We start from the raw sequence: 27,332 nt of genomic DNA, 5'->3' as shown, positions 1-27,332 counted from the left end.
GCAGAGTACTAGACTGTAAGACCTGTGAGGACAAAGACCATATTTTATCTAAACTCCCTATCTTACTCAGTACTTAGCACAGTGCTCTACACTTAGCAGGTGGTTTTAATAAATGCTTGTTCAAATGATGTTACGAAATGAAGAAATGAATGCAATGGATGGAGGAAGTTAAAACCAAGACCATGCTAATGCCAGAATTCTAGCTGTTATGATACCATTCGGTCTGCAGAGCTGTACAATGCAGCACTGATGGGCTGCTGAGAAGTAAGACATACAGACTTTCCTTCATATACCATAACTGTCTCCCTGCTAGGGAAACTGAACATTGATATACAATTTGATATATAAATGCTGCTACTTTCAAAGGATGGAAACAAAGTTTCTAAGAAACTTCCAACACGTATACAATATTTATGCCCTTACTGACAATTAAATGATTTTCCTATACATTAAATAACTTAGGAACAACTGCAATCTAATAAGCAGCAGGTTATTCTTCCCGTGTGAGCTGGATGCCCAAACTACACATTGACATGAAGGGTACAGAAGAGTTCTCACAACTGGCTTACACTGCATAGTCATTCTCAGTCAAAAACACACACTAAAGTATATTCTACACATTGAGAAGGGAGCCACCTAAAACCTGCAGGTCGCCCAGAGGCCTGCATCTGATAGGAGGGAATTTCAAAGACAACAGCAAGGGAAGAAGCACAGGAGTTTTCCCTCTAGCTTCACAAGTTAGCAATCCATCCAAAGAAAAGGGGACCAAGTGTACCAGGAGCACAAGGGACGTAAGTGAGAAGGGCAGTTCTTGCGATGCTCGTCCAATGGAGTCAGTCTTGTCTTTTAGATTATCATCAATCATGGCAAGCACCTTTCCAGGACAGAAAGGGTCAGTGTGACTGAACCTGAGATAAAGGACACTTGAACGTAATGGCTGGTGAGCAGTGACAGAAAGGAAAGAGGAAGCATGGCTAAAGTTAGCTAGCCTTCCTAAGATTTTTTTTTTTTAAATGATGTCCAAAGAAAAATAGGAATGTACCTGAGTTCACTGCCACCCGATGGAGCTTTATATGAACCAAGCCTGGTTCTTTACTCCAGGGGCCAAATGAACCAGCACAATGGAGCGATAGGCCATGTCAGAGAAAAACCTCCAACTGTTCAGGACTCTTGGTGCCCATTTCTGCTACAAATTGTCATAACAATGGACTGGTCACACCCAAGATAGTCCAGGAAACTTTAGGACTGCTGCTCAATTCTGCCAGCCATTAAAAGGTGGCAGCTGACCTGTACGTGGGAATCTGGAACCTCAGAACAAGATGTTTTGCCAAGAGCAGTTGGTTTTCAAAAAGAAAGAATGAGGGACGGGAGCGATTTTGGGGTCACTATGCCCTGAAATGAGCATCTGTAGAACATGATGCTTAAAATCCAATGGTGTGTCCCCTCCCCCCCTCCCCCCACTGTGTGATCAGTCAGCATCACAACAGAAAGAACCAAAATGACCACAGGAAATAAAAAGTGAAGGGGTAGTAAAATACAGAAAAGAAGAAAAATAAGTCATCTTTGGATTTACAAAAAAAAAAATTAAAAGCTCAATTTTTCTTGGGGGGGAAGGGAGAAAGGTGAGAGAGAAGGGAGGGTTCAGGTCAAACCTGAATTGAAGGCCAGAAAAATATGGCTTACTAACCCCCCCCCAACTTTGCATACCATTTACAATTTATATGTAGGAAAATTAAAAAAAAAAATGTGCCTCTGTCATAACAAATCAGCCCAAATTAACCATTTGCAACCAAAGATTTATGAAAATATTTTTTTAGTTCAAATCACATTAAAAAACCCAGATACATATTTTGATCATTTTGTTTTAAACAAAATTGGCAGATCTACTCTCAGAACACTTAAGAGTATTCCACACAAGGCGTTCTGAATTAAGATTTATTGATTTCCACCGTATTCACTTTAAATATGGTTTGAAGCTGACTGAAGGGAAGGGATTTTGCAATTTTAAGTTAAAAGTAAACTAATGGTGAAAGTACATCACCTCTGGCTTCAGTCAATATCTCCTCAGATTTGAATTAATAAAAGTTCCAGGACTATGAAATCCGGGCATGTTGCAGGCCTCTCCCAGCAATGTCCTTCACTTTGGGTCAGTCTCCTGTGCCAGAGGTGAAAGTGCTTTCAAAAATACTGCCATTTTCCCAGCACAGTGTCTTTGATTGCATCCACATACTGAGTTGGAACCCAATACACCCAGTAGTAAGAGGCTTCGGTGGGACCCAACTGAAATGCCTGAAAGGGAAAAAGGAAACCAAGCAGTACTTCAGAGCCAGGGACACCAAAGAAGCAGGATCCTAACACATCGTGGAAAAAAGTTTTCTCACTATGCACTAACACTGCAGCAAAATGCAAAAAGGGCAAATTCCTTTAGACCTGTAATTCAATATTCCAGAAGAGTCTCTCTTGGTTAGAATAAGAAAGACAGAATTCTTGAGTCAAATATAATGTTCAAAGCAGCAAGAAAAGAAAGCCAGACTTAGGGTTTCTCCATGGCAACATACTGGATTTTTAGGTAGGGATAACCTATTTGCTATCATTTAAGTTGAAAGCTTCTAAGACTTCAAGCCTTCTTTGAAATGTTGCTGAATGTTAAAATAGTTCATTTAAAAAAATCACCTTCACTACAAGACTTTAAAAGCTACAAAGGGCAGTAGTTCTAAACCAATTCTTTGATAAGGTGACAAAGCTAATTTGTAGCTCTAGCAAATCACTGGCCAAAGGTCAGGGGGAGAGGGGTGGATACCAAACCTAAGGTCTCTACTCTTCTTCCAGTATTGTGGTGGCAGTGGAAGCTGGAGGAAGATAGAAGGAAAGCAGAAAGCACTCATGATAAGGCTGCCTCATTACAGGCTGGAGATACATTTTTTCTTTTCCTTAGAGTGAGAATGCAGCCAGGTTGATTTCCCTATTTTCTCTCCACTATCCTACAACAGACAGATCAGCCATGAATATGAAGATTTCTTACTGAACCACATGTATTTCTTTCCTTATTCCTTCAGAGGGATAGGGGCTAATGTTGCTACATTTATGATATGACAGCTGAAAGATCCTAAACAATATCCACAATTAAAGCAAATGAAAATTTGTAGACAAAAAAATAAAAACCTCCCACTTATTTTGGTCATAGCCAGTGACAAATGGCCCAAGAAATTTAGAGAAAAAATTATTTAATGTCAGCCTTTTCTCTCCCCACCCCTGCCCAGATCAACAGTCTCCATGAAGAAAGTAACATGGTTCCATAGTCATTATTCCAATGGCCCTCCCTCAGATCATTTCTGTAAAAGAGCAGGATTTGCCTAAATTAGTCATACAATGACTTCATCCTTCACTTCAGTCAGTGTAGTCTTAGTTATTTATGATTCCCTCAAAGAAACTCATTTGGATTCAAGAAAGGATTTTGCATTAGTATCTGGATACAAAAAAATATGGATCTAGTTCCTCCAAATCACATGAAAGCACAGAGCTATGCATTTTTACCTCGTACAGCAAGATCGCCATTCTCTGAAGACTATAAAAAATCGACACACTTTAGCAGCATCGCAAACAGCTGACTGCCTGGAGTATTTCCTTCTACCAAACTAGTATTTTATTTTTGGCTCAAACTTGAAAGCGAAAGTTCCCAAGCCATTGCTACTCATGTTCATATCTATTTATTTGGTCTTAAAGCAAAGATGTGCAAATACAAGGGTTAATAAACACATATCCTAGGAGACAACTGGAAAAATCTGCCTATTCTATAACAGGACTCAATACAGTGTGGGGGGAGAATATAGAAATGAGCCGCCCTGGGACAAGTTTCTGAAGCTGGATTATGTGAAACATAAGGGAACCTTAACAGTACATTCTGAGGACTCAGTTCTTTTTCTTTGCAGACAAAATTCCAACTGTCAATTTGGTGGAATTAAAGGCTGAATATATTGTTACTAAGCCAGCAGCTTACTTACCATCATGTGGTAATCTTCATGTCCTTCAATAGGTTCACTGACCACATTTTTAATGGAGCCCATGGGTAATTTTTCAGTTCGCTCTAAGTTAAAAGGAATCATACTGATTATTAAATGGCACTCCAATTTCAGCAAATCTGACATACGATTCTTTAACAACACTTGTGGTTCTAATACTTTCCCCTCCCTGATTGAGGGAGACTGACTATTCTCCACCCACAAAAGCTTGTCCTTATGGCCATTCTCTTCTCTATAAAGGTCAAACAGACCCTTTTTATCAAAGTATGCCTTATTTAGAAGAACCATTTAGAAACAGAAAACTGCTTAGTGAACTCAATCTAAACACCAGATAACAATTAGGTTTGCCAATATGTATTTAGTCCATGTTAGTAAGAACAAGGACCAAACTTTCTCTGTTGGAATTAAATAAGGTTTGTAGTTCAATAACTGAAGGACTATATTTGCATGCTTATTGCATAAACCCAATGATGTGTGATGTGCTTTTACTGCCTGGGGCAGGCTTGGTTAGGGAGGGGAGGTAGGAACAGGTGCTTTATTAAATAGTTTAGACTGACACAGCCCAAAACTTCCTAAGGAAGTTTCACTGAGGCACATCTCCCAATCATTTCTCCTCCTCCCACCCTTAAATCCTATGTTATTCTATTCAGAAATATACCCCAGGCAACTGCCTCCCATTCTTCCCTTGCTTCCTCCCTACCCCTGACATGCACACACACATTAAAAATTACCTTAAAAAATCTTTCAGAGTTCATGTAGCATACACCTGCCAGATACTATGCATCACACATGGGCCAAAGACGTTTTATGGCAATTTTAGGAATGGTGGTCAAACAGGAGAAAAGAAGAGGGCAGTGAGTGGCAACTGGAGTAAAATGAGGCTATACAAAGGTAAGCCAAGTAAGGACAGGAGCAAGTAGGATGGCAGGAGAGGAAAGGCATGGCAGTGAAGAAACATGATGACAGATAGGTGGTAGGATGAAACAACAGTGAAAAGAGACCCAAGGTATGCTGAGCATGTACAGAGACACAAAACATTCATAGGATAGCTGCAAATATAGAGACAAAGGGAAAAAAAATAGCAAAAGACTCAGAAGAAAAATTCTCAGAAAAAAAAAGTCAAGAGATCTGGGTTCTAAGTTCTGTTACTAATTACCTGTGTGCCAGTGGGAAAAAAGTTACTTTGGACTTCAGTTTCCTCATTTATGAAATGAATGTGTTAGAACAGACACCCTCTAAAGTCCATTCCAGTTGTAACATTTTATTATTTCATATTGCCTAAATTAGTTACTACAACATCTAACACATTCTTCCCTGAAAAAATTAGTAGTGGGGCTCAGATGTTATTCAATGGACTAAGTCGAATTAACACTGGACTAGGAATCAGAGAATTTAGGTTTGAATCCCAGTTGTCTCTTACTGGGCACGTGACTTTCAACAAGTTACAATTTGAGCCTAAGGTTCCTCATCTGTAAGGTAAGAGTTAATACTTGCACTACCCGATCTCACAGGGCTGCTAGGAGGAAAACACTCAATAGATTGTAAAGCTCTACATAAACTTAAGTTTCTATTCAAAGTGAGACAGTGCTGTACAGTGGATAGAGCTGGTCGTGGAGTATGGGAGATGTGGTTTCAAGTTTTGATTCTGACGTATACTGGCCAGATGACCCTGGGTACTCACCTACCTGTTTCTTCATTGGGGAACTTTCTATGTTAATGAAATCACAGTTCTGAAGGAAAAAACTATCAAGCTTTGCTTTAGAGAAGGTCAGTTGTTTGGGGAGTTACCCTAGATTAGAAATCAACAGAATGATGATATCCAGCACTCAGTTTGATGTCTAGGCTCACCTGGATTGAAATCCAATTATCTTCTGCTGGGAAGTTTACAAGATGGGGCAGATGATACTGTACGTTACTGTACTGTTCAGAAGAACAGGTAATAATGGAGGTAGCTTTGGAAGGTTTCTGTGGCACAGCAGTGGACAAGGGACCTTGGTTATGATTTGACTTGACATTAAATGAAGCTAGAAGATGAATAAGGCTTGGTCTGAGGGCATTCATAATAGCCTAAGCAGGGTCCTATGTGGCCCTCTAGAGCCACTTTCACTGAATCCAAACTTCACAAAACAAATCATCTTAATAAAAGGATTTGTTCTGTACAAGTGTTCTTCTCTATAAAGGTCAAACAGAACCTTTTCATCAAATGTACCAAGGATGCCTTATTTAGAGGAACCATTTAGAAACAGAAAACTGCTCATTTAGCTCATCTAAACACTAAAGAAGTATCAGGTTTGCCAATATGTATTTAGACCCAGTCAAAAGACCTACATATCAAGGAGCCAGAAAATCACATATGACCTTGAGGCCACAGGTACCCCACCCTTCATGGTCATTTTCTTTTAACAAAAAGTGGTTTTCAGTATCCTAGGGGGTCTCCTAGCCTCTTCCTATTCTCTCCCTTCTAGGACAACTGGGAGGAGAACTACTATGGGATAATCAGTGTTAAGAGGTATTCTCTTTGATCACCTAATGATCACCTCAGCAAAGACACAGTTTAAACAGAAAAATGCTGATAACTGATAGTAGCAGACAGATATTGTTTTAAGTGTTTATAAAGTACTTCTTACAAAGCCTCATTTGACTCTTATAGCAAAAGTAGGTATCACCCCCATTTTACAGATGAGAAAACTTAGGCTCAGGGATTTTAAGGGACTTGTCTATGGCCACACAAGCTAAGAGATGGAAGCAGGATTCAAAGTCAGTTCTCACCTGAAACCAAGTCCAGAGTGCTTCCTGTTATATAGTTGAGTTGCCTCACTCATCTAGTAGGCAATTTAATAGCCCTTCTAGAAAAAGAACCCTTAATCGGAAGGATTAACTAACTAACTAATACAAGATTGAAAAGATAGTAAAAAAGGGTACAACTGAACATAAATGTGTAAAGGAGTAAATAAAACATTGAGGAATATCTAGAGTATAGTAAAGAGGGGTTAGTTTAGAACAAGGGTCAGATGTGCAACAGAAACAATCTGATTCCAAAAGAAATATGATGTATGTCAACAGCAGTTACCTTTAGTGCCAATCCACAACTGGTCTTGTTCTAACTTAAAGGTGAGTCTCACTTTTCCTCCTGTCTTATTGTACATGCCTGATAAAGGTACTGTTGGCAGTCGTTCCTGGAAACATAAGAAAACTTGTGGCAGTAAAGCCTGTCATACAGATAAAAGGAGTAACAAAGAAGGAACAAAACTATAGAATATAGGAAATAAAGACTGTTCTTTCCCTGAACAGTGAGGGCAAGAACTGGAAGGAATATCAGAAAACCAAATGTAGCAGGCTGGTCACAAGATTTCAGTATGATCGCAATGGGTCTAGGGGCTTTGCTTACCTGGGCACCCTTAACAGAAGGCATCACATCTTCAGGTTTCCCTTTATCTAACACTTTTCTGTGTTGCTAGAACATAAATCAGAAGTTACAATGCAGAGAAACATGTCTGAAGTGAGTTATATACTTCTTCACAGCCATTACCATCGCCAAAATGTAAAAATCTATCAGTCTGAAATCAATGGATGAGTCAAAAAAAATCCTTATCCTAATATTTTGTTTTAACACACACAAACCCACATACACACTCACTCTCACTCTCTCTCTCTCCCCCTCTTATCTCAGGCTAAAAAAGCATGCAAAAATGTGTCTGGTTGAAACAAATACAAGAGGACCTACCGTAGCATATCAATTCTAAACTCTCAGAAATAATTAAAGAATACTAAAAATAACATTCTCACTTGATTAAACCTTTAAAAGTAAGGAGAAAGTCTCTTTATATTTAAGGAGATTGTTGAATGTTTTTCTCTTGGAAAGTGATTTATATCTTTTTTGGGGGGGGAGTGGTAATGTTATCACAAACTTTGGAAGCAGATATGATGGCTTTAACCTGAAATAAGAAATACTAATCTACAGCCTGGATGCCAGAGACAGCCCTACCCACCAATACTTTAAGGTTGTTCCCATAATGTTTATTAAATGAGCCAGAAGACATAATCCTCACCAGTCCCCTAAATCACCTTTCTTCCTCTAGTACTTAAAAGTCTTGTATGGAAAAATCTAACCCTAACTATGAGCAGCAAGAAGGCCAGAATAATCACTTTCAATTCCTTTACAGTTTTTCTATGAGCTTGACATAAACACATTCTTAAAGATATGACTTGTTCTAACTGAGTGCTTTAGAATTGGTTATGTGGCTGTTTTGTGTTATAAATGGATTTTTTCTAATTGTAAAAATACTTCATGGGGGAAAAATTGTGATCAAACATAATTTCTTGATTGTTGTCAAACCAAGTTACTTAAATTGAAATTATTTTCAGTTTTTTTTTTTTTGGTAAATAAATGAAACTAAAAAAACACAAACAAAAATATTCTTAAAGAGGGTGAAAAAAAGTCCAAGGGTTGGATTCCTCTCATTAGGTAGTTTTATGCCTCATAACTTCCATCAGAAGAGTAGGCCTATATGTTAACAGTGTAAGTGAATCATGCTGTACTTGTTCCTTTTGAAGGTTACAGTGTGGGCAAAAGCTTTAGGCTTATTAAGTCAGCGTCAGCAACACAAACCTTGTATTTAAGAGCACACTGTGCTCACAAAAGGTATGACATGTTAAACATAAACAGAATTAGGGTATTAATTATTAGGAGAGTATATATATGCTTATGGATTTACACATTTGCACAGCAAAAAAAGATGCAGAGAAGACCTTGGACAATAAAATCAGAGCTAGGAGAGTGCAAGAGGATTCAGGACAGAAAAAACGTATCTAAATGTAATTTAAAATTGCCTTTTCCTGTCAGTCCAACAACTATAAAGGATAAAAAGCTTTTGGTTTACCTTGGTCAGGTAAACAGCACAGTGTATATACATTTCTAAAACAAAGTTTCATGTGCCTCTTTATATACATCTGGAGCTTTACAGTTTTAGGGGGATGTCTTACAGATATGAAAGCTATTATTTCTGGCCGCAAGAACTCTGGGCACACTTAGTTCCAGCTGTTTGCATGCTCATCATCATGTAGATCACCAACTCATTTTTTGTAAAGGTCATGTCATGGTATATTAGAAGACATTATTACCAACTCAGAGCTCTACAACATGGAATATGAAGTCTCCTTATTTTCTTATGGTTAGTCTTTAGATATGCTAATTATAACTGATGAAACAAAGATACCAAACAGTTTCAACTTCACTGAAGATCTACATGTCCAGAAGGCTGTTTCAGATTTCTGCCATGGACTATGGCCAAGAAAAAGCTTCTTCAGGGAAGAATGGAAGCCACAGGCTAGGCTCCAAGACAAGACACAAACCCGAATACTCAGCACCAACACCAAGGACTAAGTCACCAACCTTCTGCCTACAAAGTGGCTCCTTCTTGCTTTCTTCAGCTTTTGCTTCTTGCTGTGCTGCATCTTTGGGTGTGTTCACTGCTAAAACATCATTTATAGTAGATCCGACCACCATAATCTTGGCACCACTGGTTACTTTGATTTCCCGTAATGTTTTCTCCTCAGGCAGAAGTCCCTTAAACATAACTTTCTGCATGGCAGGTGGTAGGCCTTAAGTATGGGAGAGAGGAATAAAATTAAGGGTGAATTTATTTAGATCTATCCAATTAGGAGTTTTTGGGGGGTTGGTGGTGGAGGAGAGCACAACCTAGTGATTCCATTTCTTTAGGGAATTCCCTCCACCCATTAAGATTGGCATGTGGGGGCCACTTGGATAAAGTGTGAGACTCAAAAATCAATAAAACCTAAGCTTGACCCTGCCTTACACACTATGAGCTGTGCAATGCTGGGTCAGTCACTTACTCTCTCTGCCTCAGTTTCCTCCTCCATGACATGAGGACTAAAAACTGTACCTATTTCATGGGATTTTGGGGGGGACGGAATATTAAATGAAGCCAGCTTAAAATGTGAACTATAATTATTGCTAGCAAAGATCACTTGTTTTAGAACAGGGATTCATAACCTTTTGGGGGGATGTCCTTGACCGCTCTGACTCAGAATGTTTTTAAATGCATAAACACATAACATTACTAAGGAAACCAACTATGCTGATACACAGACATTTATATACAGATACACAGGCACACAAAGTATTTAGCCCCGTACGCACACATCTGCCATACGTTCTACTATCCAGAAATCCATGCCCAGAACCCCGGGTTGAAGAGAGCCGCCCCGAGGAGAAGCTGCACTGGCCCAGGTCACCCAGGCCCGGCCAGCACGTGAAGTTTAACTTCCTAGCTAGGCGAGCTTCTCGGGCTCAGTGTTTCCATCTGTAAAATGGGAAACATTGTAACAACTCGCTCCCGGGCTGCGGGAGGATGGAATGGAACACCGCCAGGTCCTGGGCAAACTTTAAAGAGGCTCCTCCGTACACGTGCGGACGCCCCCCCCGCCCACCTGTGATGGAGTGGATCTTGCGCTTCAGCTCGGCCCCCGTGCTGTCCAGGGGCACCCGCACGTCGTATTTGTTCTTGTTCCAGATGATCTTCAGATCCACCAGCTCCTTCTCGGTGTCGGCGTCGTCGCCGTTGCTGACCGAGGCCCGGGCACTGGCGATGCCCCCCTGCGTCTGGTCCGCCTGCGGGCTGCCCTTGGCCGTGGCGGCCGCGGCCGAGGACAAGGAGGAGGGGCAGGAGGAGGTCTCGGCCTCGGCGTCCACGCAGTTAAGCTGCAGCTTCTGGGCATCCGTTTCCATGCCGGGCTCCTCGACTTCTAAAGGCGAAACAAAACCCACCGGAGTGCGAGGCAGGGGCGGCGGCGGCCCTGGTGCCCTGGCCTCCCGCTGCTCCGAGGGGGGGACGGACCCGAGGGGGCCGAGGCTGGAGGCGGCGGCATATCGGGGCCCGGCGCGAGGCTGCGGGCGGGACGCTGGGGGAGGGGCGGGGCCGACCCCCTGCCTCGCACCCCCCCCCCTCGGCTCCGCGCAGCCCGGGACGCCCGCCCGCTCCCGGGCTCGGGCTCCAGGACAGGGCCCTCGAGGGGCGCCCGCAGCACCGGCTCCGGCCCCTTTCCTCGCCCTCCCCCCCTCCGGGGCTCCGCCGCTCCCTTCCGCCCCTTCCTCCGTAGCCCCGGGCCCGGGCCGCCAGCCCTCCAGCTCTCTCTTCCCCGAGCTTGCCCCCCGTACTCACCATCCGGGGCTCCGGCCGCCGCCATGATGATTGTGTACAACACCCACCGCAGCGAGGGGGCCGCCGGGAAACGCCGAGCAGACCAGATTGGCCCCCGTCTCGGCCCGTACTCTCCCCCTCCCCACACACATACGTACACGCGCGCACACACACACACACAACACACACACTCGCACACACACGCCCACCGGAAACAGGTGGAGGTTCCTATGGAGACTCACCAGCTCTCTCTGCCTCTCCTGTCGTTATTCCCCAGATGGTGATGGCAGCCCTCCCCCGGTTCGGGCCGAAGCTGTGGGAAGTAACTGTTTGGCGACGCTGGGTATCCCCACCGAAACGGAGCTAAGATGCCCTAGGACTGGGAGAAATAGGACCCTGTCCTTTTAAAGGGAGGCTCCGCCTCCTCCAAGAGGAAGCAACGGATTGGCTAGCGCCCTGCCCGGAAGTGAACCTGTTTAGCCACGTGTGCATTCAGTCCCACATGGCGGCCCTGCTGCTGGGGCTGCTCCAGCTCCGCTTGGCCCGGGCGCCCTGGGGGGCGGGGCGATGGCGCGGGCACTGTGGGGGGCCTGGACCGCAGAGCTCCGCGGTGAGAGTCAGGTTCGCCCCGAGCCCCACAGGTAACTCGCTGTCCATCAGTGGGATTTCTAGGCTTAGCCACTGCACGGTCAGAGGTCGGGGGTGGGGCTGGGGGAAGAGGCAGGAGGAAAGAGGGAGGGACTGCGAGAAAGGGACGGGATAACCCCAGGCAGACGGATCCCGGCTGTGCGGTGTACCGCACTTTTGCCGTGTAGCTTTACGTACCTGCAAAAGAGCTAGTGGAGGCCAAAGGTCGTCTCTCCTTCCTCGTTGGACGTGCTCTGGGTGCCTAGTATATGCTTGTTGAACGAACACTGCATTCGCGTTTGAACCTTGTAATTGCCCTGTGAGAAGGTTAATGTAGTCACTGACATATCGCGTGTAAGGATCTTTTTTTTTTAAAGAAAGGGTTTTATTGGTTTTTTAAATTAATCTTACTTCCCAAGACAACCCCCAACTCTCAGAAGAAACCCCTGCTTGTGACAAATTAGGACAATCAAGCAAACAAATCAGTATATTGACCTTGATTGAAAACGTCTGTCCTTCCTGACCTGTGGTCTACCACCTTGCTACCTAGAGGTGGAAGTCATGCCCCTTGGATGAGATGCTTGGGAAGTCACCTTTGGTCACTGTGTTGAAGAGTGCCCTGAAGTACTTCTAGTGGTTTTTGTAAATGATGCCAGCTAGCTGTAACTTCAAAGTATGTGACAACTGCAGTAATTCTAATTGCCCTCTTGTAATATTAAATCTGTGAAGGTAACTTTCACATTATGTGGCCTAGGTTGTGTTTTTATGGATTCCTTTAAGGAGGTTTGTGTAGCGTGTGTCAGTTCTCAAAAGATGGAACTGAGGCAGGGTTGAAACTGACTAACATGTGAGTGTTATCTGAGAATTGCCACTTTCCTAAATGTGTCCTTGAACACTCAGCATTGAAGTCGGTGCTGTGTGCCAGCTGCTCCCCTAGACACTGAAGATATTAAAGATAAAAGACTCAGAAACAGCCCCTACCCTGACCAGGCGAGGAGAACAACGTGTACATATATAAACATTCATGAAATAGATACAAGATAAATTTTGGGGGTGGGAGAAAACACTGGAGAGATCAAGAAATGCTTTGTATAAGACTTAAAAGAAATTAGGAATTCTGTGTAAGAAGTGGAGCTGAGAAAAGAGCGCATTACATGCATGAAGTACAATCAGTACAAAATTATGGAAATAGGAGATAAAGTCCCATTTATGAGGAATTTATTTAAGGCCAGTTTGGCTGGACCATGGACAGGAAGGGGAATAATGTGTAATAAGGCTGGAAAGGTTGTGAAGAGTTTTAAATGCCAGAGTTTGTATTTGATTCTAGAGGTAATAGAGAACAATTTACATTGTTGAGGAGAGGAGTGACATGGTTAGACCTGTGATTTAGGAAAATCATTTTAGTTTCTGTGGAGAACAGAATGAGGTAGTGAGATATTTGATCCAGGGATACCAAAATAGGAGGCTATTAAAATATGGCTGTTTGAGTCGGGGACAGAAGGGAGAGATGTTATGGCAATAGAAACCCCAATTTTTGGCAAGTTACTCTCTGGGGCTCATTTTCCTCATCTGTAAAACGAGGGAGTTAGGCTGTGTGACATCTATGGCCCATTTCAGCTCTAAGTCAATGATTTCATGAACAAGACATTTAAGTAGCGTGTTGAAGTCTTCCAAGTTACCTAGGCCTCAAGCTCCTTTTCCATTGCTTCCTGGCCAGCCTTTCAGCCAGGCATCTTTTGTTGTTCAGTCATTTCTGTTGTGTCTGACTCTTCATTGACCCCCTTTGGGGTTTTCTTGGCAAAGATATTTGAATGCATTTCCTTCTTCAGCTCATTTTATAGATGAGGAAACTGAGGTGAACAGAGTTAAGTAACTTGCCCAGGGTCACACAGCTGGTAAATGTCTGAGACTGGGTTTGAACTCAGGAAGATGAGTTTTCTGATTCTAGGCCCAGCACTCTACTGTTTCACTTAGCTGCCCTAGCCAGGCCTCTACATTAGGAAGACTAACCTTTATGGCTCAAAAATGCCACAGTTTTAGAGTATCCTTAATTTCAACTCCCCATTTATTTACACAATTAAATTTAGTATCTGTATACACATAATTTTTTAATGGCTTTTTGGGTATTTTGTAGGGTCTTTCCACCCACTTGAAGCCTTATGGGCAAGCCATGGATATGCCAGAAGTAGTTGGTATGAGGCTGAAACAGCAGATTCTACATTGTTTTCATAGAAGAGAAAATCTGGCATTACCCAGAAAACTTGCATTTATATTTTTAAGTCATCTCTGAAGACAGAGTGAAAAAATACAGCTTCGAGGGAATGAGGCACTTAGCCACTACCTCTGTCAAGAGAAATGTCATTCTGATTTAATTGCATTGAACAAAATCATACTGATTTCAAGGCATTTTAAGTTTACAGGAAGGAATGCTTGTCATCCTCAGCTTTGTCAGATGTAAGTGATTTGACACAGGTTGGCTGAATGAGATGTGTAAGGCTACTTATATAAGGAAGAGAATTTAAGAAATTGATATTCAACAAGCTGGGAACATTTTTACTCCTAGTCAGAGGAACCCCTAGCCTCTCTCTTTTCCGCTTGAAGATACAGGACTCTCTTTCTCCCAGTAGTCAGCTGGCTTGGCCTTTCCCAAAGTGAGCTAGTATTCTTTCTATGTATGGCAGGATAGGGTAGAGGAGGAGTGGCCACATGTAGCCTTCTAGGTCCTCGGGTGCGACCTTTTGACTGAGTTCAAGTTTTACAGAACAAATCTCCTTAATAAAAGGATTTGTTCTGTGAAATTTGGATTCAGTCAAAGGGCCACACTTGAGGACCTAGAGGACCACATATGGCCTGGGAACCCTGGGATAGAGGATAGAATGTCAGACTTAGAATTAGGAAGACCTACCTTCTCATACACCTTGTCACTTACTAGTTGTTTGGCCATGGACCAGTCATTTAAATTGTCTTAGCCTCAATTTCTTTGACTTTAAAATAGGTAATACAAACCTTGATATTACTCATGCTCTCTCTACATCGCTGACTTGTTGGATTCTGGTCCTATGAACATGCCAAACAATCAGCAAACAAAGTTTATGCAGCACCAAGTACTGGGCTCAGTGCTAGGGATACAGATACAAAGAATGAAACCATCCCTACCTACTCTCACAGAGCTTACATTTTAATGGGGGGAGACAATAAATACACATATAGGAGAGCACAGAATCGATATGAAGAGAAGTGCAGATCAATACAAAATAGTTAAGAACAAGGGGCTTGGTAGGGGAAGAGTACGGTCATCCAGGTGATCAGGAAAAGTGGGGGATGCCCCCTAAGAAGGGAAGGTAGGAGGGGATGGCCAGTACAGAGGCATGAAGATGAGAGATGGAATATCCTGTGTAATGTAATGTAAGTCCAGCTTGACTGGATGGCATCGTGTGGGAGGTGAGGAATGTCTAATCAACCTGAGAAGATCCGTTGGTGCCAGATTGTGAAGGGCTTTAAAAGCTGTATGGTAGAGTTCCTGCTTTAAACTAGAGACAGCAGGGAGCCACTGGAGTTCAGTTGAGTAAGAGAATGGCCTGGCCAGACTTGTACTTTAGGAAAGTCACTTTGGTGGCAGAGTTGTGTGGCCTGGAGTGGTGAGAGACTTGGGGCAGGGAGAACAATCAGGAGGTTGTTGCCATCATCTAGGGGAAAGGTGATGCAGGCTTGAATTAAAGTGGTAACTGTGTGAGTGAAGAGAAGGGATGTGAGAGATGTTATGGAGGTCGAAATGGCAAGGTGTGGCAGCTGATTGGATGTATGGGATGAAGAAGAGTGAGACTTCTAGGAAAATACTAAGATGATGAACATGGGAGATGCATGGTGACCTTTGATGGAAATAGGGAAGTCTGGAAGATGGGAGGGTTTGGGAGAAAGATAAGAAGTTGTTTGGACATACTGATTTTGAGAGGTTTCTGAGACATCCAATTTAAGATGTCCAATAAGTGACTGGTTATGCAGAGGAGACTCTGGGATTGAATATGTTAATTTGGGAGTCTTTTGCATAGGGACGGTAGTTAAACCTGTGGAAAATGATGGCACCCGTAGAGATACTATAGAGGAATAAAAGAAAAGGGGCCTAGACAGAACCTTGGGGAACACCCACAGTCCACAGTTAGGATGTGTGATGTGAATAATGAGCCAGCAAAAGAGACCGGGAAAGAGTGGTCAGGCAAATAAGAGAGCTGGGAAAGAAAAGCATAGAATAGGAAAACTCATAAAGTAGTGAATGGTGTCAGATGCAGGAGAGGGGTTAAGACCGATGAGGACTGAGAAAGACCATCAGATTTGGCAAGTAAGAGATCATGGGTAACTGTGGGGACACTAGTGTCTGCTGAGTGCTGAGGTGGTAAGGCAAATGACAGCAGATTGAGGAGTGAAAGGAGAGAAAGTGAAGGTGCTGAGTTGAGATTTTTTTCCCCCTAGGAGTTTGGCAAAGAAAGGGAAAAAAAAAAAGTAGGGAGATAAATTGAGGGGATGATGGGGTCTAATTTTTTTTTTAAGGCATTAAGATGAAACAGTGAATAGGGAGAAGGTGAAGAAAAGAGACATGAGACCCACTGACAGAGAGAGGGTGTGTGTGTGTGTGTGTGTGAGTGTGTGTCTGTGTGAGTGTGTCAAAGTGTGTATGTGACTGTGTGTGAGTGTGTCTGTGAGAGTGTGTCTGTGATTATGTGAGTGTGTGTCTGTGTGTATGAGAGAGAGAGAGAGAGAGAGAGAGAGAGAGAGAGAGAGAGAGAGAGAGAGAGAGAGAGAGAGAGAGAGGGAAGGAGGGTGATTGAGGTTTCAGTCTGTTATATTCTTTGAATATAAATCAACATTGGGAGCATCCCACTAGACCTGGCGAGGAGAAGGGGTAAAGGAGAATGGAGGATGATGGGAGGAGGACCTTAGGTTGCCTGGCCTCACATTTCTCCAGAAAGTAAGAGGCAGGATCGTTACGTCTTGAGATGGAATGGGAGAAGTATGTGACTCTTGAGGAGGGGGCTGGGAAGTGAGATGTCAATTGGGGTGAATACAAAGCACTGTCTTGCTTCATTGAGGGCCCCATTTTGTACCCAGTCCACATGATTGTTTGATTTAGCTTCAGCTCCATTCAGCCCCAGGGAAGTAGAAATGTTGGAGGAGTAATCCAGAGATCAGATTCAGAAAGAGAAGTAGCACAAAGACAAGGAGAATTTTTGAGAGCAAAGGACAGTGTAGAATTGACGTGGGGAATGATAGGGTACAGATTGTACAGGGAGCAAGGCTAATGTCTTGAGAAAATTCTGGAGGCTAGGGAGATTAGAGGTCTCAGTGAGGGCCAACAGCAGGTTTGGGAGGGATGAGGTATGGGGGAGTTGGAATGATAGGAGGTTATGATCGAATAGAAATTTGTAGGAGTGTTGGGGGCTTTGAAGGCTTGGCTAGACTTAGTGGGCATCCTGTACGCAGACATTGTTCTCGCTGTTCTCTGAGGTTAGTTAGTTAGTAGCATCTCACTTTCCATTGGATTTCTGGATCTTTACCACAGACTTTGGTATGAGCTTTTCAAGTCTTGTTCACTTTTTCTTTTAAAAAACAAACAAACCAATCTTTTGTTTTTCCATCCCTAGCATCTTGACACAGATACGACTGGGTGGTCCTTTAAAGTTACTTCCAACCTTAGCTCTGTGGCGCTGTGATACCTCTCCCCTTTCCTTCCTAGAAACCCAGCTCTCATGGAAATAAACGAAAAAGAGAAAGAGGGAAAGCAAAAGCGGTTCTGCAAAACTAACATGTCAGCTGAATCTGACAGGACATACACTGTTTCACATCCACAGGCCCCCACCATGGGCCTGTGGATTTTCTCTTCTTTCAGGCCAGCTTGGTTATTGTAACGGCACAGTGTTCAGTTAGAATTTGGGGTTCCTTCCATCGGTAGGCTTTTTGTGGTCATTGTGTACGTTGTTTTCCTGGCTTTGCTTACTTCACTCTTCGTCCCTTCTTATAGGTCTTCCCATGTTTCTCTGGACTCATTATATTCATCACTTCTGAGGTTGACATAATACTCCGTTCCCTTCTCCTGCCACAGTTTGCTTTGGTCTTTTCATTCTATGGTTGTCTGCTTTGTCCCCAATTATTTTCTACTATAAAAGAAAGTGCTGCTATAAATATTTTGGCATGTGTGCCCAAGAGGATGGGCTCTCTGAGTAAAAATGTTTAGACTTTTTAGTCACTTGCTTAGCATAAATTGAAGGTTTTTTTCTTTCTTTTAACTAGGCTTCATGCATTTGGGAGGCCTACGAACTGCCTTGTATAACTACATCTTTGCCAAGAAATACAAAGGGAGTTTCATCTTGAGGTTGGAGGATACAGATCAAACCCGCCTGGTGCCTGGGGCTGCAGAAAACATCGAGGACATGTTGGAGTGGGCAGGTATGCCTTGGGGTAATACAGACAGCTTCCTCTAGGGCCCAATAATAAAAGTTGTATTTTCCAAAGAAAAACAGTAGTAAGCATGCTCCACTCTTACCATTCAGAAAAGTAAAAGGCCCCATAGGAGGTCTTCCTGAGAGCTGTGATTAAAGATGAGTGACTTCACCATCACTGTCAGAAAGAAGTGAGAAGGATGCTGGATATGTTTTTGTCCTAGAGAAGGTTCTTAGGTTAGCAGATTCCTCTCTGTAGAAAGGGAGTGAAAGAAAGCTCTGAAAGACCTCCAAAGTATTCAGCTCTGCAGAGACCTCTGGCTTTGCCATTCATTCCCTGAGATCTAGGGAAGTTTCTAAAGCTATTTCTTTCTTCTCCCAAATATTCTGCTGATGGGTAAAGGGAGGGACAGAGAGTGAGCAGGTGAAGGAAAGCCTTTTGGAAGAGCTGCCCCAGTGGACTGACTGATACTTTTGGCTGTGGGAAATGTTTTCAATTTCTGATCATGGAAGTGATGATGTAGGGAGAAGACAGCACTAGGGAGGAGGAATCACAGGGGTCAGTGCTGTGAAACAGAATAGATCTGACCACATAGGAATTTCTGTTTCATTCACTACTCATGTAGGACTCCATGTGTTTTGCTTTTATTTTCTTTTCAGGGATGTTCTGTCTCAGCTACATGGTCAACCCTGTGAAGGCAGGGAAGTCTTATTTTTTTTATATTTCCAGCATCCTACCGATGTAGGGGAGTGTTTGTTGATGTGGATATGAATTTGTTTTCTGGCACCAAAGAGAGGCAGGATAGAGCTGGGGAGGTGTGTTTTCCCTGTGATTCCCCCAATGGGCTTTCATTCTCAGCCCTTTGGGTGGCTTCGTGAGGGGCTGAGCATTTACAGGCCACTGCTAACTTCCTATTCCCTGTGCTCCAGGTATTCTTCCTGATGAAAGTCCTCGGCGTGGAGGCCCTGTTGGGCCCTACCAGCAGTCTCAGCGCCTGGAGCTCTATGCCCAAGCCACCGAGGCACTATTGCGGACTGGAGCTGCTTACTATTGCTTCTGTACCCCACGGCGCCTGGAGCTGCTGAAAAAAGAGGCCCTCAGGAACCATCAGACACCCCGGTACAAGCGTCCTTGAGAGCTGACCTCCGAAGGAATTGATACTTTATCAGTTAGCTCTTGTAGTGTGATATTTTTCATTGTATGTTTCTTTTTTAAATAGATTTTTATTATATTGGTATCTTTTGTTTTTACATCACCTTCCTCTATTCCCTCCTTTCCCATCCCAGAGAACTATTGCTTATAACCAAGAATTTTTTTAAGAGGAAGAAAAGAAAAAAAATTTAGCAAAACCAGTCAACACATCAAAAAAAAAGTCTGCTGGTACATCCCTGTGCAAACCCATCTTGACACCGGAGGGATGGGGGTGAAGGCTGTGGGGCAGGGGCAGGATGTCTTTCCATCTCTCCTCTTTGGAGCCTAGGGTGTTTTTTATAATTGTACAACATTCTGTTCTGATTGTTTTCTGGTTCTTTCCATTTCTGTGATCCTAGTCATTGTATGTTATGTTTCCAGATCCCATTTCTATATATTTTCTTATGACATATAACCTAGTCTAGTCTAGCGGATGTTGATTAGCTCAAGCTCAGTTAAGATTTCTTAGGTTTATGGGTTCTTGGACTGAGAATATTTTCTGTGAAATTTCAATAGGTATGACAATCGGTGCAGGCTCTTGAGTCCTGAGCATGTGGCCAGGAAATTGGCAGAAGGTGCCAAGCCAACTGTCCGCTTGCGTCTGGAGGAGGGAGCTGAGACTTTCCAGGACCTGGTACATGGCTGGAACCGGCATGAAGTGGCCAGTGTTGAGGGTGACCCTGTGATCTTGAAAAGTGATGGTTTTCCCACCTATCACCTGGCCTGTGTGGTGGATGACCATCATATGGGCATCAGCCATGTTCTTCGAGGCAGTGAGTGGCTTGTCTCTACTGCCAAACATCTCCTTTTGTACAGGGCCCTGGGTTGGGAGCCACCCCACTTTGCCCATCTGCCTCTGCTTCTCAACAAAGATGGCAGCAAGTTGTCTAAGCGGCAAGGGGACATCTTTCTGGAATACTTTGCTTCAGCTGGCTTTCTTCCGGAGGCTTTGTTAGACATCATCACCAATTACGGCTCAGGTTTTGCAGGTACTCTGATGATGGGAGGCGGGGGGGGGGGGCAGGACCTTTCCAACTGTCCGAGAGGCTCCTGGCACTGCTCTGCAAAGAGACTTAATTACCACGGGCTGAGCCTGAATCCTTGGCTTGGGGCTGTGAATGGGAACCAGTAGCAAAAGCGTATGAATCTCATCGATGTACTGAGAAGCAGCTTAGTCTGTCTTGGGAATCAACGTACAATGTAGAAAGGAGAAGGAGGCTGACTGCTCCGGGGGAGGGTGCAACCCTGACAGGCCCGAATGATTTGCAGGGAACCAGATGGGAAGGACACTGCCAGAGCTGATAGAACAGTTTGATTTAACTGGGATCAGCACCCATTCAGCCCTGCTGGATCTGGAGAAACTTCCTGAATTCAACAGGTGGGTGGTATAGACTAGCTCTGTTTTGGGGACTCCGTACAGAGGACAGCTCTTCCTCAGAGAAGAGCTGCTTTATGCCCCAGGTCAGTTTTGTTATTCCAATTGCTGGCTGACCCTGTGTTTGGACCAGACCTCAGGAGGAAGAGATTTATTTATTTTAAACTTTACATATATTTTCAATTAACAAGCATTTATTTTCTGTCCTTCTCACCTAGCCCATTGGGTGGGGGAGAAGCCTTATAACAAATATGTATATTTAAGCAAAATACATTCCTTCATTGACTATATTGAAAAATGCATTTCATTTGATCAGATTCATTAAGGACCTGAGAATCTCACTTCGGTGGTGGTTTTTTTCCCAGCTAGCTCATGAACACTATAATTTGCCTATTTTGAATTTTGTTTATTAAGTCTTTCAAATGGTACCTTTCCGCTGAAGAGCTCTGGGTACAACCATGATATAGATGTTTATTTTAAATTACTTAGATGAAATGGTAATAAGAGTAAAAATATCAGCAGGGTGCTGTGTCTTCTTTATTGTGTTACTATTAGAACAGGCCGCTTTCAGCAGGGCAATAGTCCTGAACGTTAAGAAGTGGAACTCTGGGCTCACTTCTCTCCCTGGGTCTTTTTTGCCTTTTCTGGTTATTGCTGCTAAATCACAAGAAGGGTGGGTCTAGTATAGCCTGCTTATTGGGTGGAGGGGAAGGATGATCAACTGGTTGTGAGGTCCCATAGCTTTTCTGGAAGGAGGGGAAATAGTCCTGGGGAAGAAACAAGGATGCTGTTTGACAAAGCTGTTGTATACTTGCCAGTGAGGTTCAGGACTCCCAGCTCCCAGTTGCGTGTTATAATTTTACTCATTCATAAAGGGGCCTCTCAACCTGCCCTTCAAGACAGTCACAGAAATCCTAGTAACTGGGACCTGGGATACACCATTTCCTAGGAGACCAGAAACCTGAAATTCTAGTCACATTTACTTGAAAATATCACATTATTGTATCATCCTCATTTTTCCATCTGTAAAAAGAAAATAAACTCCTTTCTCCTCCCTTGGACCACCTACTTTGGGAGCACAGGCACTTCCTGTATGCTAGTAGGCTTCTTCCCTTTCCCCCATCTTCTCCCTTCCCACTACTCTTACATTCCCTTTCTCTTGCTGGAGCACGTCTGTAACTTGAGCTCTCCTATAGGCTGCATTTGATTCGACTGTTGAATGACAAGGCTCAGAGGCTGCAGCTTGTGAAGAAACTTCAGGCCATGGTGGAGGAGATGTATGGAGAGCAGCTGGAGGACAGGGATGTCCTCAGTGAGGACTACGTAGAGAGAATCCTTTTGCTGGGACAGGTACGTACAGGTGTGCATTAGTAGGGACACAGGTAAGATAGGGTGTCCCCATGGATGGTGTAGTCCTTCCCCTTCCTCTTCATTATGCCCCGAGAAGATACAAAAAGCCTAGGGCATTCCTTTTGAGTGGCCCAGCCTGCCCAGATTTCCTTGGAGAACTCCTCCTGAGGTTTCTCTCTGGTAGCATTATGATTGCCTCTTTCCAATTCCTTTCTTAATAGGGGCGTATCAGTCGCCTGCAGGACTTGGTCTCACCAGCATATTCCTATGTATGGACTCGCCCTGCTGTGGTCCGGGCACAGCTGCAGACCATCTCAGGAGAAGTGGATGTGATTGCTAAACTGGTCCTGGGGTGAGTGTGCCCACCTTAGCCTCTGGGTACTCATTCTTCTCCCTAGTCTCTGGTTGTGAGACTTAGGACAGCCATCAGCACATCAGGCAAATGGTGAAGCTCAGAAGGACAGGTTGATAAAGTATCTTTATTTGTCCTGAAGAGCCTAGTCCAGACTAAACTTACCCAAACATAACCTCTGAATATCTCTGGGACACACATGGTAAATAGAATAATTCTTGTATCCTGGTTGGAGGCATTGAAGTTCAATGTTTGTGGCTTGTTCAAGGTTGGTGAAAGGAGTATTCACTAGAAACCAGGCCCACTGACTCCCAAACCAGTGCCTATCACTGATTTCTATCCTATGGTTGTATTTCAGAGGCTTTCAGTGACTTCTACTCAGGCCAGACTTAGTGAACACACAATTGTCCAAAAGCAGGAGGCTCTCTAGAAGTTCCTTCTGTCCCCTTTCTATTTTTCAGCCTCATCTAGCATGTCCCAAACTCTCTTTGGACTGGCTTGTGCTCAAGTGTCTCCTAGAGAAGAGAAAAGACAATTTCATTTTTGTCTTTGGAGAGAGTGAGGAGGGGAGGAGAAGGATGGGGTAGTGAGAGAGAGATTGATTAAGATTGATTAAGCCTGGCTCATGGAAAAATTGCTTAAGTAATATTTCTTGAATTAAAACCCTAAGGAGAATCATTTAAGGTAAGTGGTTCATAGAATTTAAGAGGTAGAAGGAATGTTAGAGGTCACCCCATCTATCCCCTCTTTCTATAGATAAGAAAACCGAGGCCCCGAAAAATGAAGTGATTTGCCTGTGGTCATACAGCTGGCAAGCTGATGAGTTAGGAATAGGAATTAGGGTAAAGTCTCTTGATTTGTAGTCAGGTGTTCAAGTCAGGTCAACAAGTATTTATCAGGTACTCACGCTGTGCCCAAAACTGTGCCAAATGCTAGGCACAAGAAGAATTCAATACACAAACACTAATTACAGACACAACGTATGTACGTGGTGAATTGGAGTTAATCTCAGGAGGGAGGCACTAGCATTAAGTAGGGCCAGAAAAAGGCTTCTTGCAGAAAATAGAATTTTAACTGAGACTTGAAGGAAGCGGAGACAGGGATGATGTGGAACAGCCAGTGAAAGTGCATTGATTTAGGAGATGGAGTATTTTGTTCAAGGAACGATGAAGAGGCCAGTTTCACTAGATCATAGGGTGCATAAAGGAGAGTAAAGTACAAAGAAACCAGAAGGCACAGGATATAAGGGATTTTAAAAGACAGAGAATTTTGTATTTGATTCTGGAGGTAATATCAAGTCACAGGAGTTTATTGATATGGAGCGATATGGTGGTGTGTGTGGTTTGTCCTTCATTCTTGAAGAGGAGTATAACATCAGGAAAATGATGCTGTGGCATGAATTGGATTTAAGTGAGGGAGGGCTGTGCAGAGTCACCAGCCTCACTCTATTCCAGAGCCATTTGGGTCCAGTGGCCAGATATTCATCAGGATAACTGGAAACGGCCCCACCATAGTTATATCCATGCTTCAGGAAGATCCATTTTATAGCTGAGTGGATGAGGGGCTGGGGTGGGGAGAAACTTGAGGCAGAGAGACCAAGGAGTTTAGGAGTGAGGGGATAGGGTCCTTCACCAAGGAGGCATCAGTGTCTAGTCTTGGCCTCATTAAAGGGGCCATACCCTGGTTACTCCTTAAACAGGCCTATTCAATGAATGGGTGTTTCCTCACCCTAAGTGAGTACCTGCAAAGTCTTTGTCCTAAAGGGCCCAAGGTCTCCCAGTGCATCCTGGGCCATGTCCAGTCATACTGATGAATATCTGGTCACTGGATTCAGATGACTCTGGAGGAGAAGTGAGGCTGGTGACCTTGTACAGCCCTCCCTCCCTCAAAACAAAGTGCAAGTCATGTCACCTTTCTCTGATGGCATGGTCTTCTTCAGCAATGAAGGACGAACACAAGCAGTGTTCAGAGAGAAGGGGGAAGATGTTGGCAACTGATTGGGTAGGAGGGGAATGACAGAAAGTGAGGGGTCAAGGGATGACACCTAAGTGTGAGACAGGGAGGGTGGTGGTACTTTCAACAGTAATAGGGAGTTTAAGAAGAGGGGAGGGGTATGGGAGGAAAGATAATGGCTTCAGTTTTGAATATGTTGGTTTAATTAAGATATCTATGGGACATCCAGTTTAAGATGATCAGTAGGTAGTTGGACATGTGAGACTTAGAGATGAGGAGAGAAGTTAGAGCAGGCCTTAGAATGGTCTGCATAGAAATAATAGCTGAATCCACAGAAATCAATTAGATCACTGAGCAAAGTGTCATGGAGGGAAAAGAGAACAGGACAGAGCCTTGGGGTCCATTCATGGTGAGTGGTTGTGATTTGAATGAAGTTTCAACAAAGGAGATTGAGAAAGAGCTAGAAAGGTAGGAAGAGAACCAGGAGAGAGTGAAAACCTAGAGAGATGAGAGTATGAAGGAGAAGAGGGGGGATCAACAGTGTTAGAGGCTACCGAGAGATAGAAAAAGAATGAGGGTTGAGAAAAGGCCATTAGATTAGTCAGTTAAGAGATCACAGATAACTCTGGAGAGATCAGTTTCAGTTGAATCATGAGGTTGGAAGCCAAACTGCAGAGTTAAGAAGACAGTAAGAGGAGAGGAAGTGAAGGCATTGCTTTCTCAAATTGCTTAGTCACGAAAGAGAGGAGGGATATGGGAACGTAGCTGTTACACTGCGGTATGCTTCAGAGGAGACCTTGTGTTGAATTACCTCTGCCATCTTTGCTGACTTTTGGTTAATCTCTGCTTTAGGTAATTCACCAGAAACCTTAATTCTTGTGTCATCTAATTGACTCACTACTCTGTTCTGAAGCCCTTGGAATATTCTGACTTCTTGGTGGTGTTCCTTTATATTTAGACTTGTTTGCATAGAAATGGATTCTTCTACTTCTCTTTGGTCACCCTGTATGTAGTCTACTGTTTCCTACTTTTGGAAGACTAAAAATTCACAGTAGATTTTCTTTCTAGCATGTCCCAAACTCTTTTTGTCACTGAGTTGTGGTCAAGTGTGTCCTAGAGAAGTGGTAATTTTTTAGGGCTTAACCTGATTGGATTATATCATAGTATGTATATTCTCAAAGTAGCTTTAAAGCTTGATAGTTACCATATTCTGCACTGTTGCTGAGTGAGAGTCTTCTAGGAAATCCCCTCCCACTCTGCATTCTTTCCCTTGGGCCCCTGTTTGAAGAGTATGCCTCAGAAATTGATGGGAGATCTAATGAATCAGTTGGGCTTCTTTTAGGTTGTTGGAAACACCTGGCATATCTCTTACTCAGGAGGTGCTGAACCGAGAGTTGAGAAGACTGTCAGAGAATACGGAAGGTGTTGAGTATGTCAAAATGATGAAACTTCTCCGCATGGCACTCAGTGGACAGCAGGTCAGCTTGGCCTGCTTCTCAGAATCCTTTCCCTGGGCTCCCCACTAATCTTTTAAACTTTAAGTCCTGAGAAAGGCTAACCAAACCAAAGAGTTGTCCCTCTTTAACAGTGATGGCAGGTGGAAGATGTCTTCTGAACATTTAGGGATCTGATCTCAGGATTTCTTCGTATTTTCAGCGAGGCCCAACCGTTGCAGAGATGATGGTATCCTTGGGACCAAAGGAAGTTCGGGAACGGATGCAGAGGGTGCTCTCAAGCTAGGGAGAAGATTCTTAGGATGAATGAATAAGGACAACTCATGGCCCACTTTCCTGGAAACTGCTACTGGGACATCAGGGCTGAAACCAGTGTTCAACAGGAAGTCTGTGGTATTAATGTGAGAACTACATTTCTGATTGCCCATGGGTAGGCATGGTGACAGGCACTATGTGTTGATAATTCCTGCCTAAGCTTACCCCTCTGACCAATTACTAGTGTAGGAAGATCCCACCCTACCATCTCATTCCTTTCTTGACTGTAAAAAGGAGCTACCTTGGGAACCCATTTTTCCGTTTCCTTGTGTACCATATTATGTACCAGGGGTTTGGAATTGGTTCTTGGTTCCCGTAACTAGTTCCCATCTGAACATCTGAAAATGTTAATAGGCCTGCAGGTCCACAGACAGGACTCAGGATTTAATTGTCTAAGCTCTGATACTTTCTGTTCTTGTGGCCCTTCACTGAACTCCGGCTTGGATTTTGAACAATAAAGGGTGAATAAGTCAGTAAGTCCCCAGAATGAATGAAATGGCCTAGGCTTAACGGGGCAGGATCTTGAAGGATTTCCCAACAGGGCTAGGGTCGGCAGGACTGAAAGGATCCTGGGATCTGTTGGGACAGGGTTTTCTGCTTTATTGCCTGCACACTTCGTATATTTTCCAGACAGAGATGGAATGCTTTCCAAATCCTTGGAGTGGAATTATTCCTTCCAGAGTCCTTTATCTACCCAGAGATTACCCTTGCCACTTACTGGTGACTCTTGTCTTCTAATTTGGAAAAAAAGGAGCATAATAGGGAGGTTAAAAAAATTATCATTTTTATCAGTACCTTTTGTTTTCACTTCTGAATAGATTTCTGAATATATCCCTTCCTTTACTCATAACCCATGAACCATCTCTTTGAACAAGATTTAAAAAAAGAGAAAGTAGTTCAGTAAAACTAATCATGTTTGATAATATATGTAATATTTTACATCAATATTCCTGCTTTCTTATTCCCTAAGAAAAAGAGGTATATTTTCTCAATTTTTTCCAGACCAAGCTTAGTTATTACAATTATGTAATGTTAAGGAAGGACTTTATATATTCTGTTCCTCCATGACAACTAACAATAAAAACCCTTGGAAAGTCCCAGAAA

General features: G+C 43.3%; 2 protein-coding genes across 4 annotated transcripts; one reads left to right on the top strand and one right to left on the bottom strand.

The window, feature by feature from the left end:
* Positions 1-1,796: 1,796 nt before the first annotated feature.
* UBFD1 (ubiquitin family domain containing 1) lies at positions 1,797-11,562 on the bottom strand. 2 transcript variants are annotated; one of them, XM_072607387.1, is made up of 7 exons: positions 11,422-11,562; positions 10,470-10,784; positions 9,412-9,620; positions 7,408-7,473; positions 7,090-7,195; positions 4,002-4,084; positions 1,797-2,289 (listed from the first exon to the last, which is right to left on the bottom strand). In XM_072607387.1, exons 2-7 carry the CDS (start codon positions 10,765-10,767, stop codon positions 2,179-2,181), a joined length of 873 nt encoding a protein of 290 aa, XP_072463488.1. In that variant the 5' UTR covers positions 10,768-10,784; positions 11,422-11,562; the 3' UTR covers positions 1,797-2,178. The 2 variants fall into 2 exon arrangements, with proteins under 2 accessions (XP_072463488.1, XP_072463479.1); XM_072607378.1 differs by having other exon boundaries at positions 11,201-11,464.
* Positions 11,553-27,332, top strand: EARS2 (glutamyl-tRNA synthetase 2, mitochondrial). 2 transcript variants are annotated; one of them, XR_011966791.1, is made up of 9 exons: positions 11,553-11,820; positions 18,089-18,244; positions 19,168-19,357; positions 19,946-20,418; positions 20,699-20,807; positions 22,001-22,154; positions 22,376-22,506; positions 25,836-25,937; positions 26,116-26,701. XR_011966791.1 is itself a non-coding variant. In XM_072607361.1 (9 exons), exons 1-9 carry the CDS (start codon positions 11,682-11,684, stop codon positions 26,197-26,199), a joined length of 1,572 nt encoding a protein of 523 aa, XP_072463462.1. In that variant the 5' UTR covers positions 11,553-11,681; the 3' UTR covers positions 26,200-27,332. The 2 variants fall into 2 exon arrangements, 1 of the variants encoding a protein (XP_072463462.1); XM_072607361.1 differs by having other exon boundaries at positions 25,802-25,937; positions 26,116-27,332.

Source organism: Notamacropus eugenii, chromosome 1, assembly GCF_028372415.1.
Source record: "Notamacropus eugenii isolate mMacEug1 chromosome 1, mMacEug1.pri_v2, whole genome shotgun sequence".
Classification (NCBI taxonomy): Eukaryota; Metazoa; Chordata; class Mammalia; order Diprotodontia; family Macropodidae; genus Notamacropus; species Notamacropus eugenii.
The sequence above is the reverse complement of the archived record's forward strand: the minus strand, read 5'-3'. Positions and strand labels throughout refer to the sequence as shown.

Coding starts and splice junctions, on each gene's coding strand:
- EARS2 (XM_072607361.1), top strand. CDS start 11,682: ATGGCGGCCCTGCTGCTGGGGCTGCTCCAGCTCCGCTTGGCCCGGGCG. Junction 18,245..19,167: donor GGACATGTTGGAGTGGGCAG/GTATGCCTTGGG, acceptor CCTGTGCTCCAG/GTATTCTTCCTGATGAAAGT. Junction 20,808..22,000: donor AAACTTCCTGAATTCAACAG/GTGGGTGGTATA, acceptor GCTCTCCTATAG/GCTGCATTTGATTCGACTGT.
- UBFD1 (XM_072607378.1), bottom strand. CDS start 11,225: ATGGCGGCGGCCGGAGCCCCGGATG. Junction 10,785..11,200: donor GGCGGCCGGAGCCCCGGATG/GTGAGTACGGGG, acceptor TTTCGCCTTTAG/AAGTCGAGGAGCCCGGCATG. Junction 9,621..10,469: donor CAAGATCCACTCCATCACAG/GTGGGCGGGGGG, acceptor CCCATACTTAAG/GCCTACCACCTGCCATGCAG.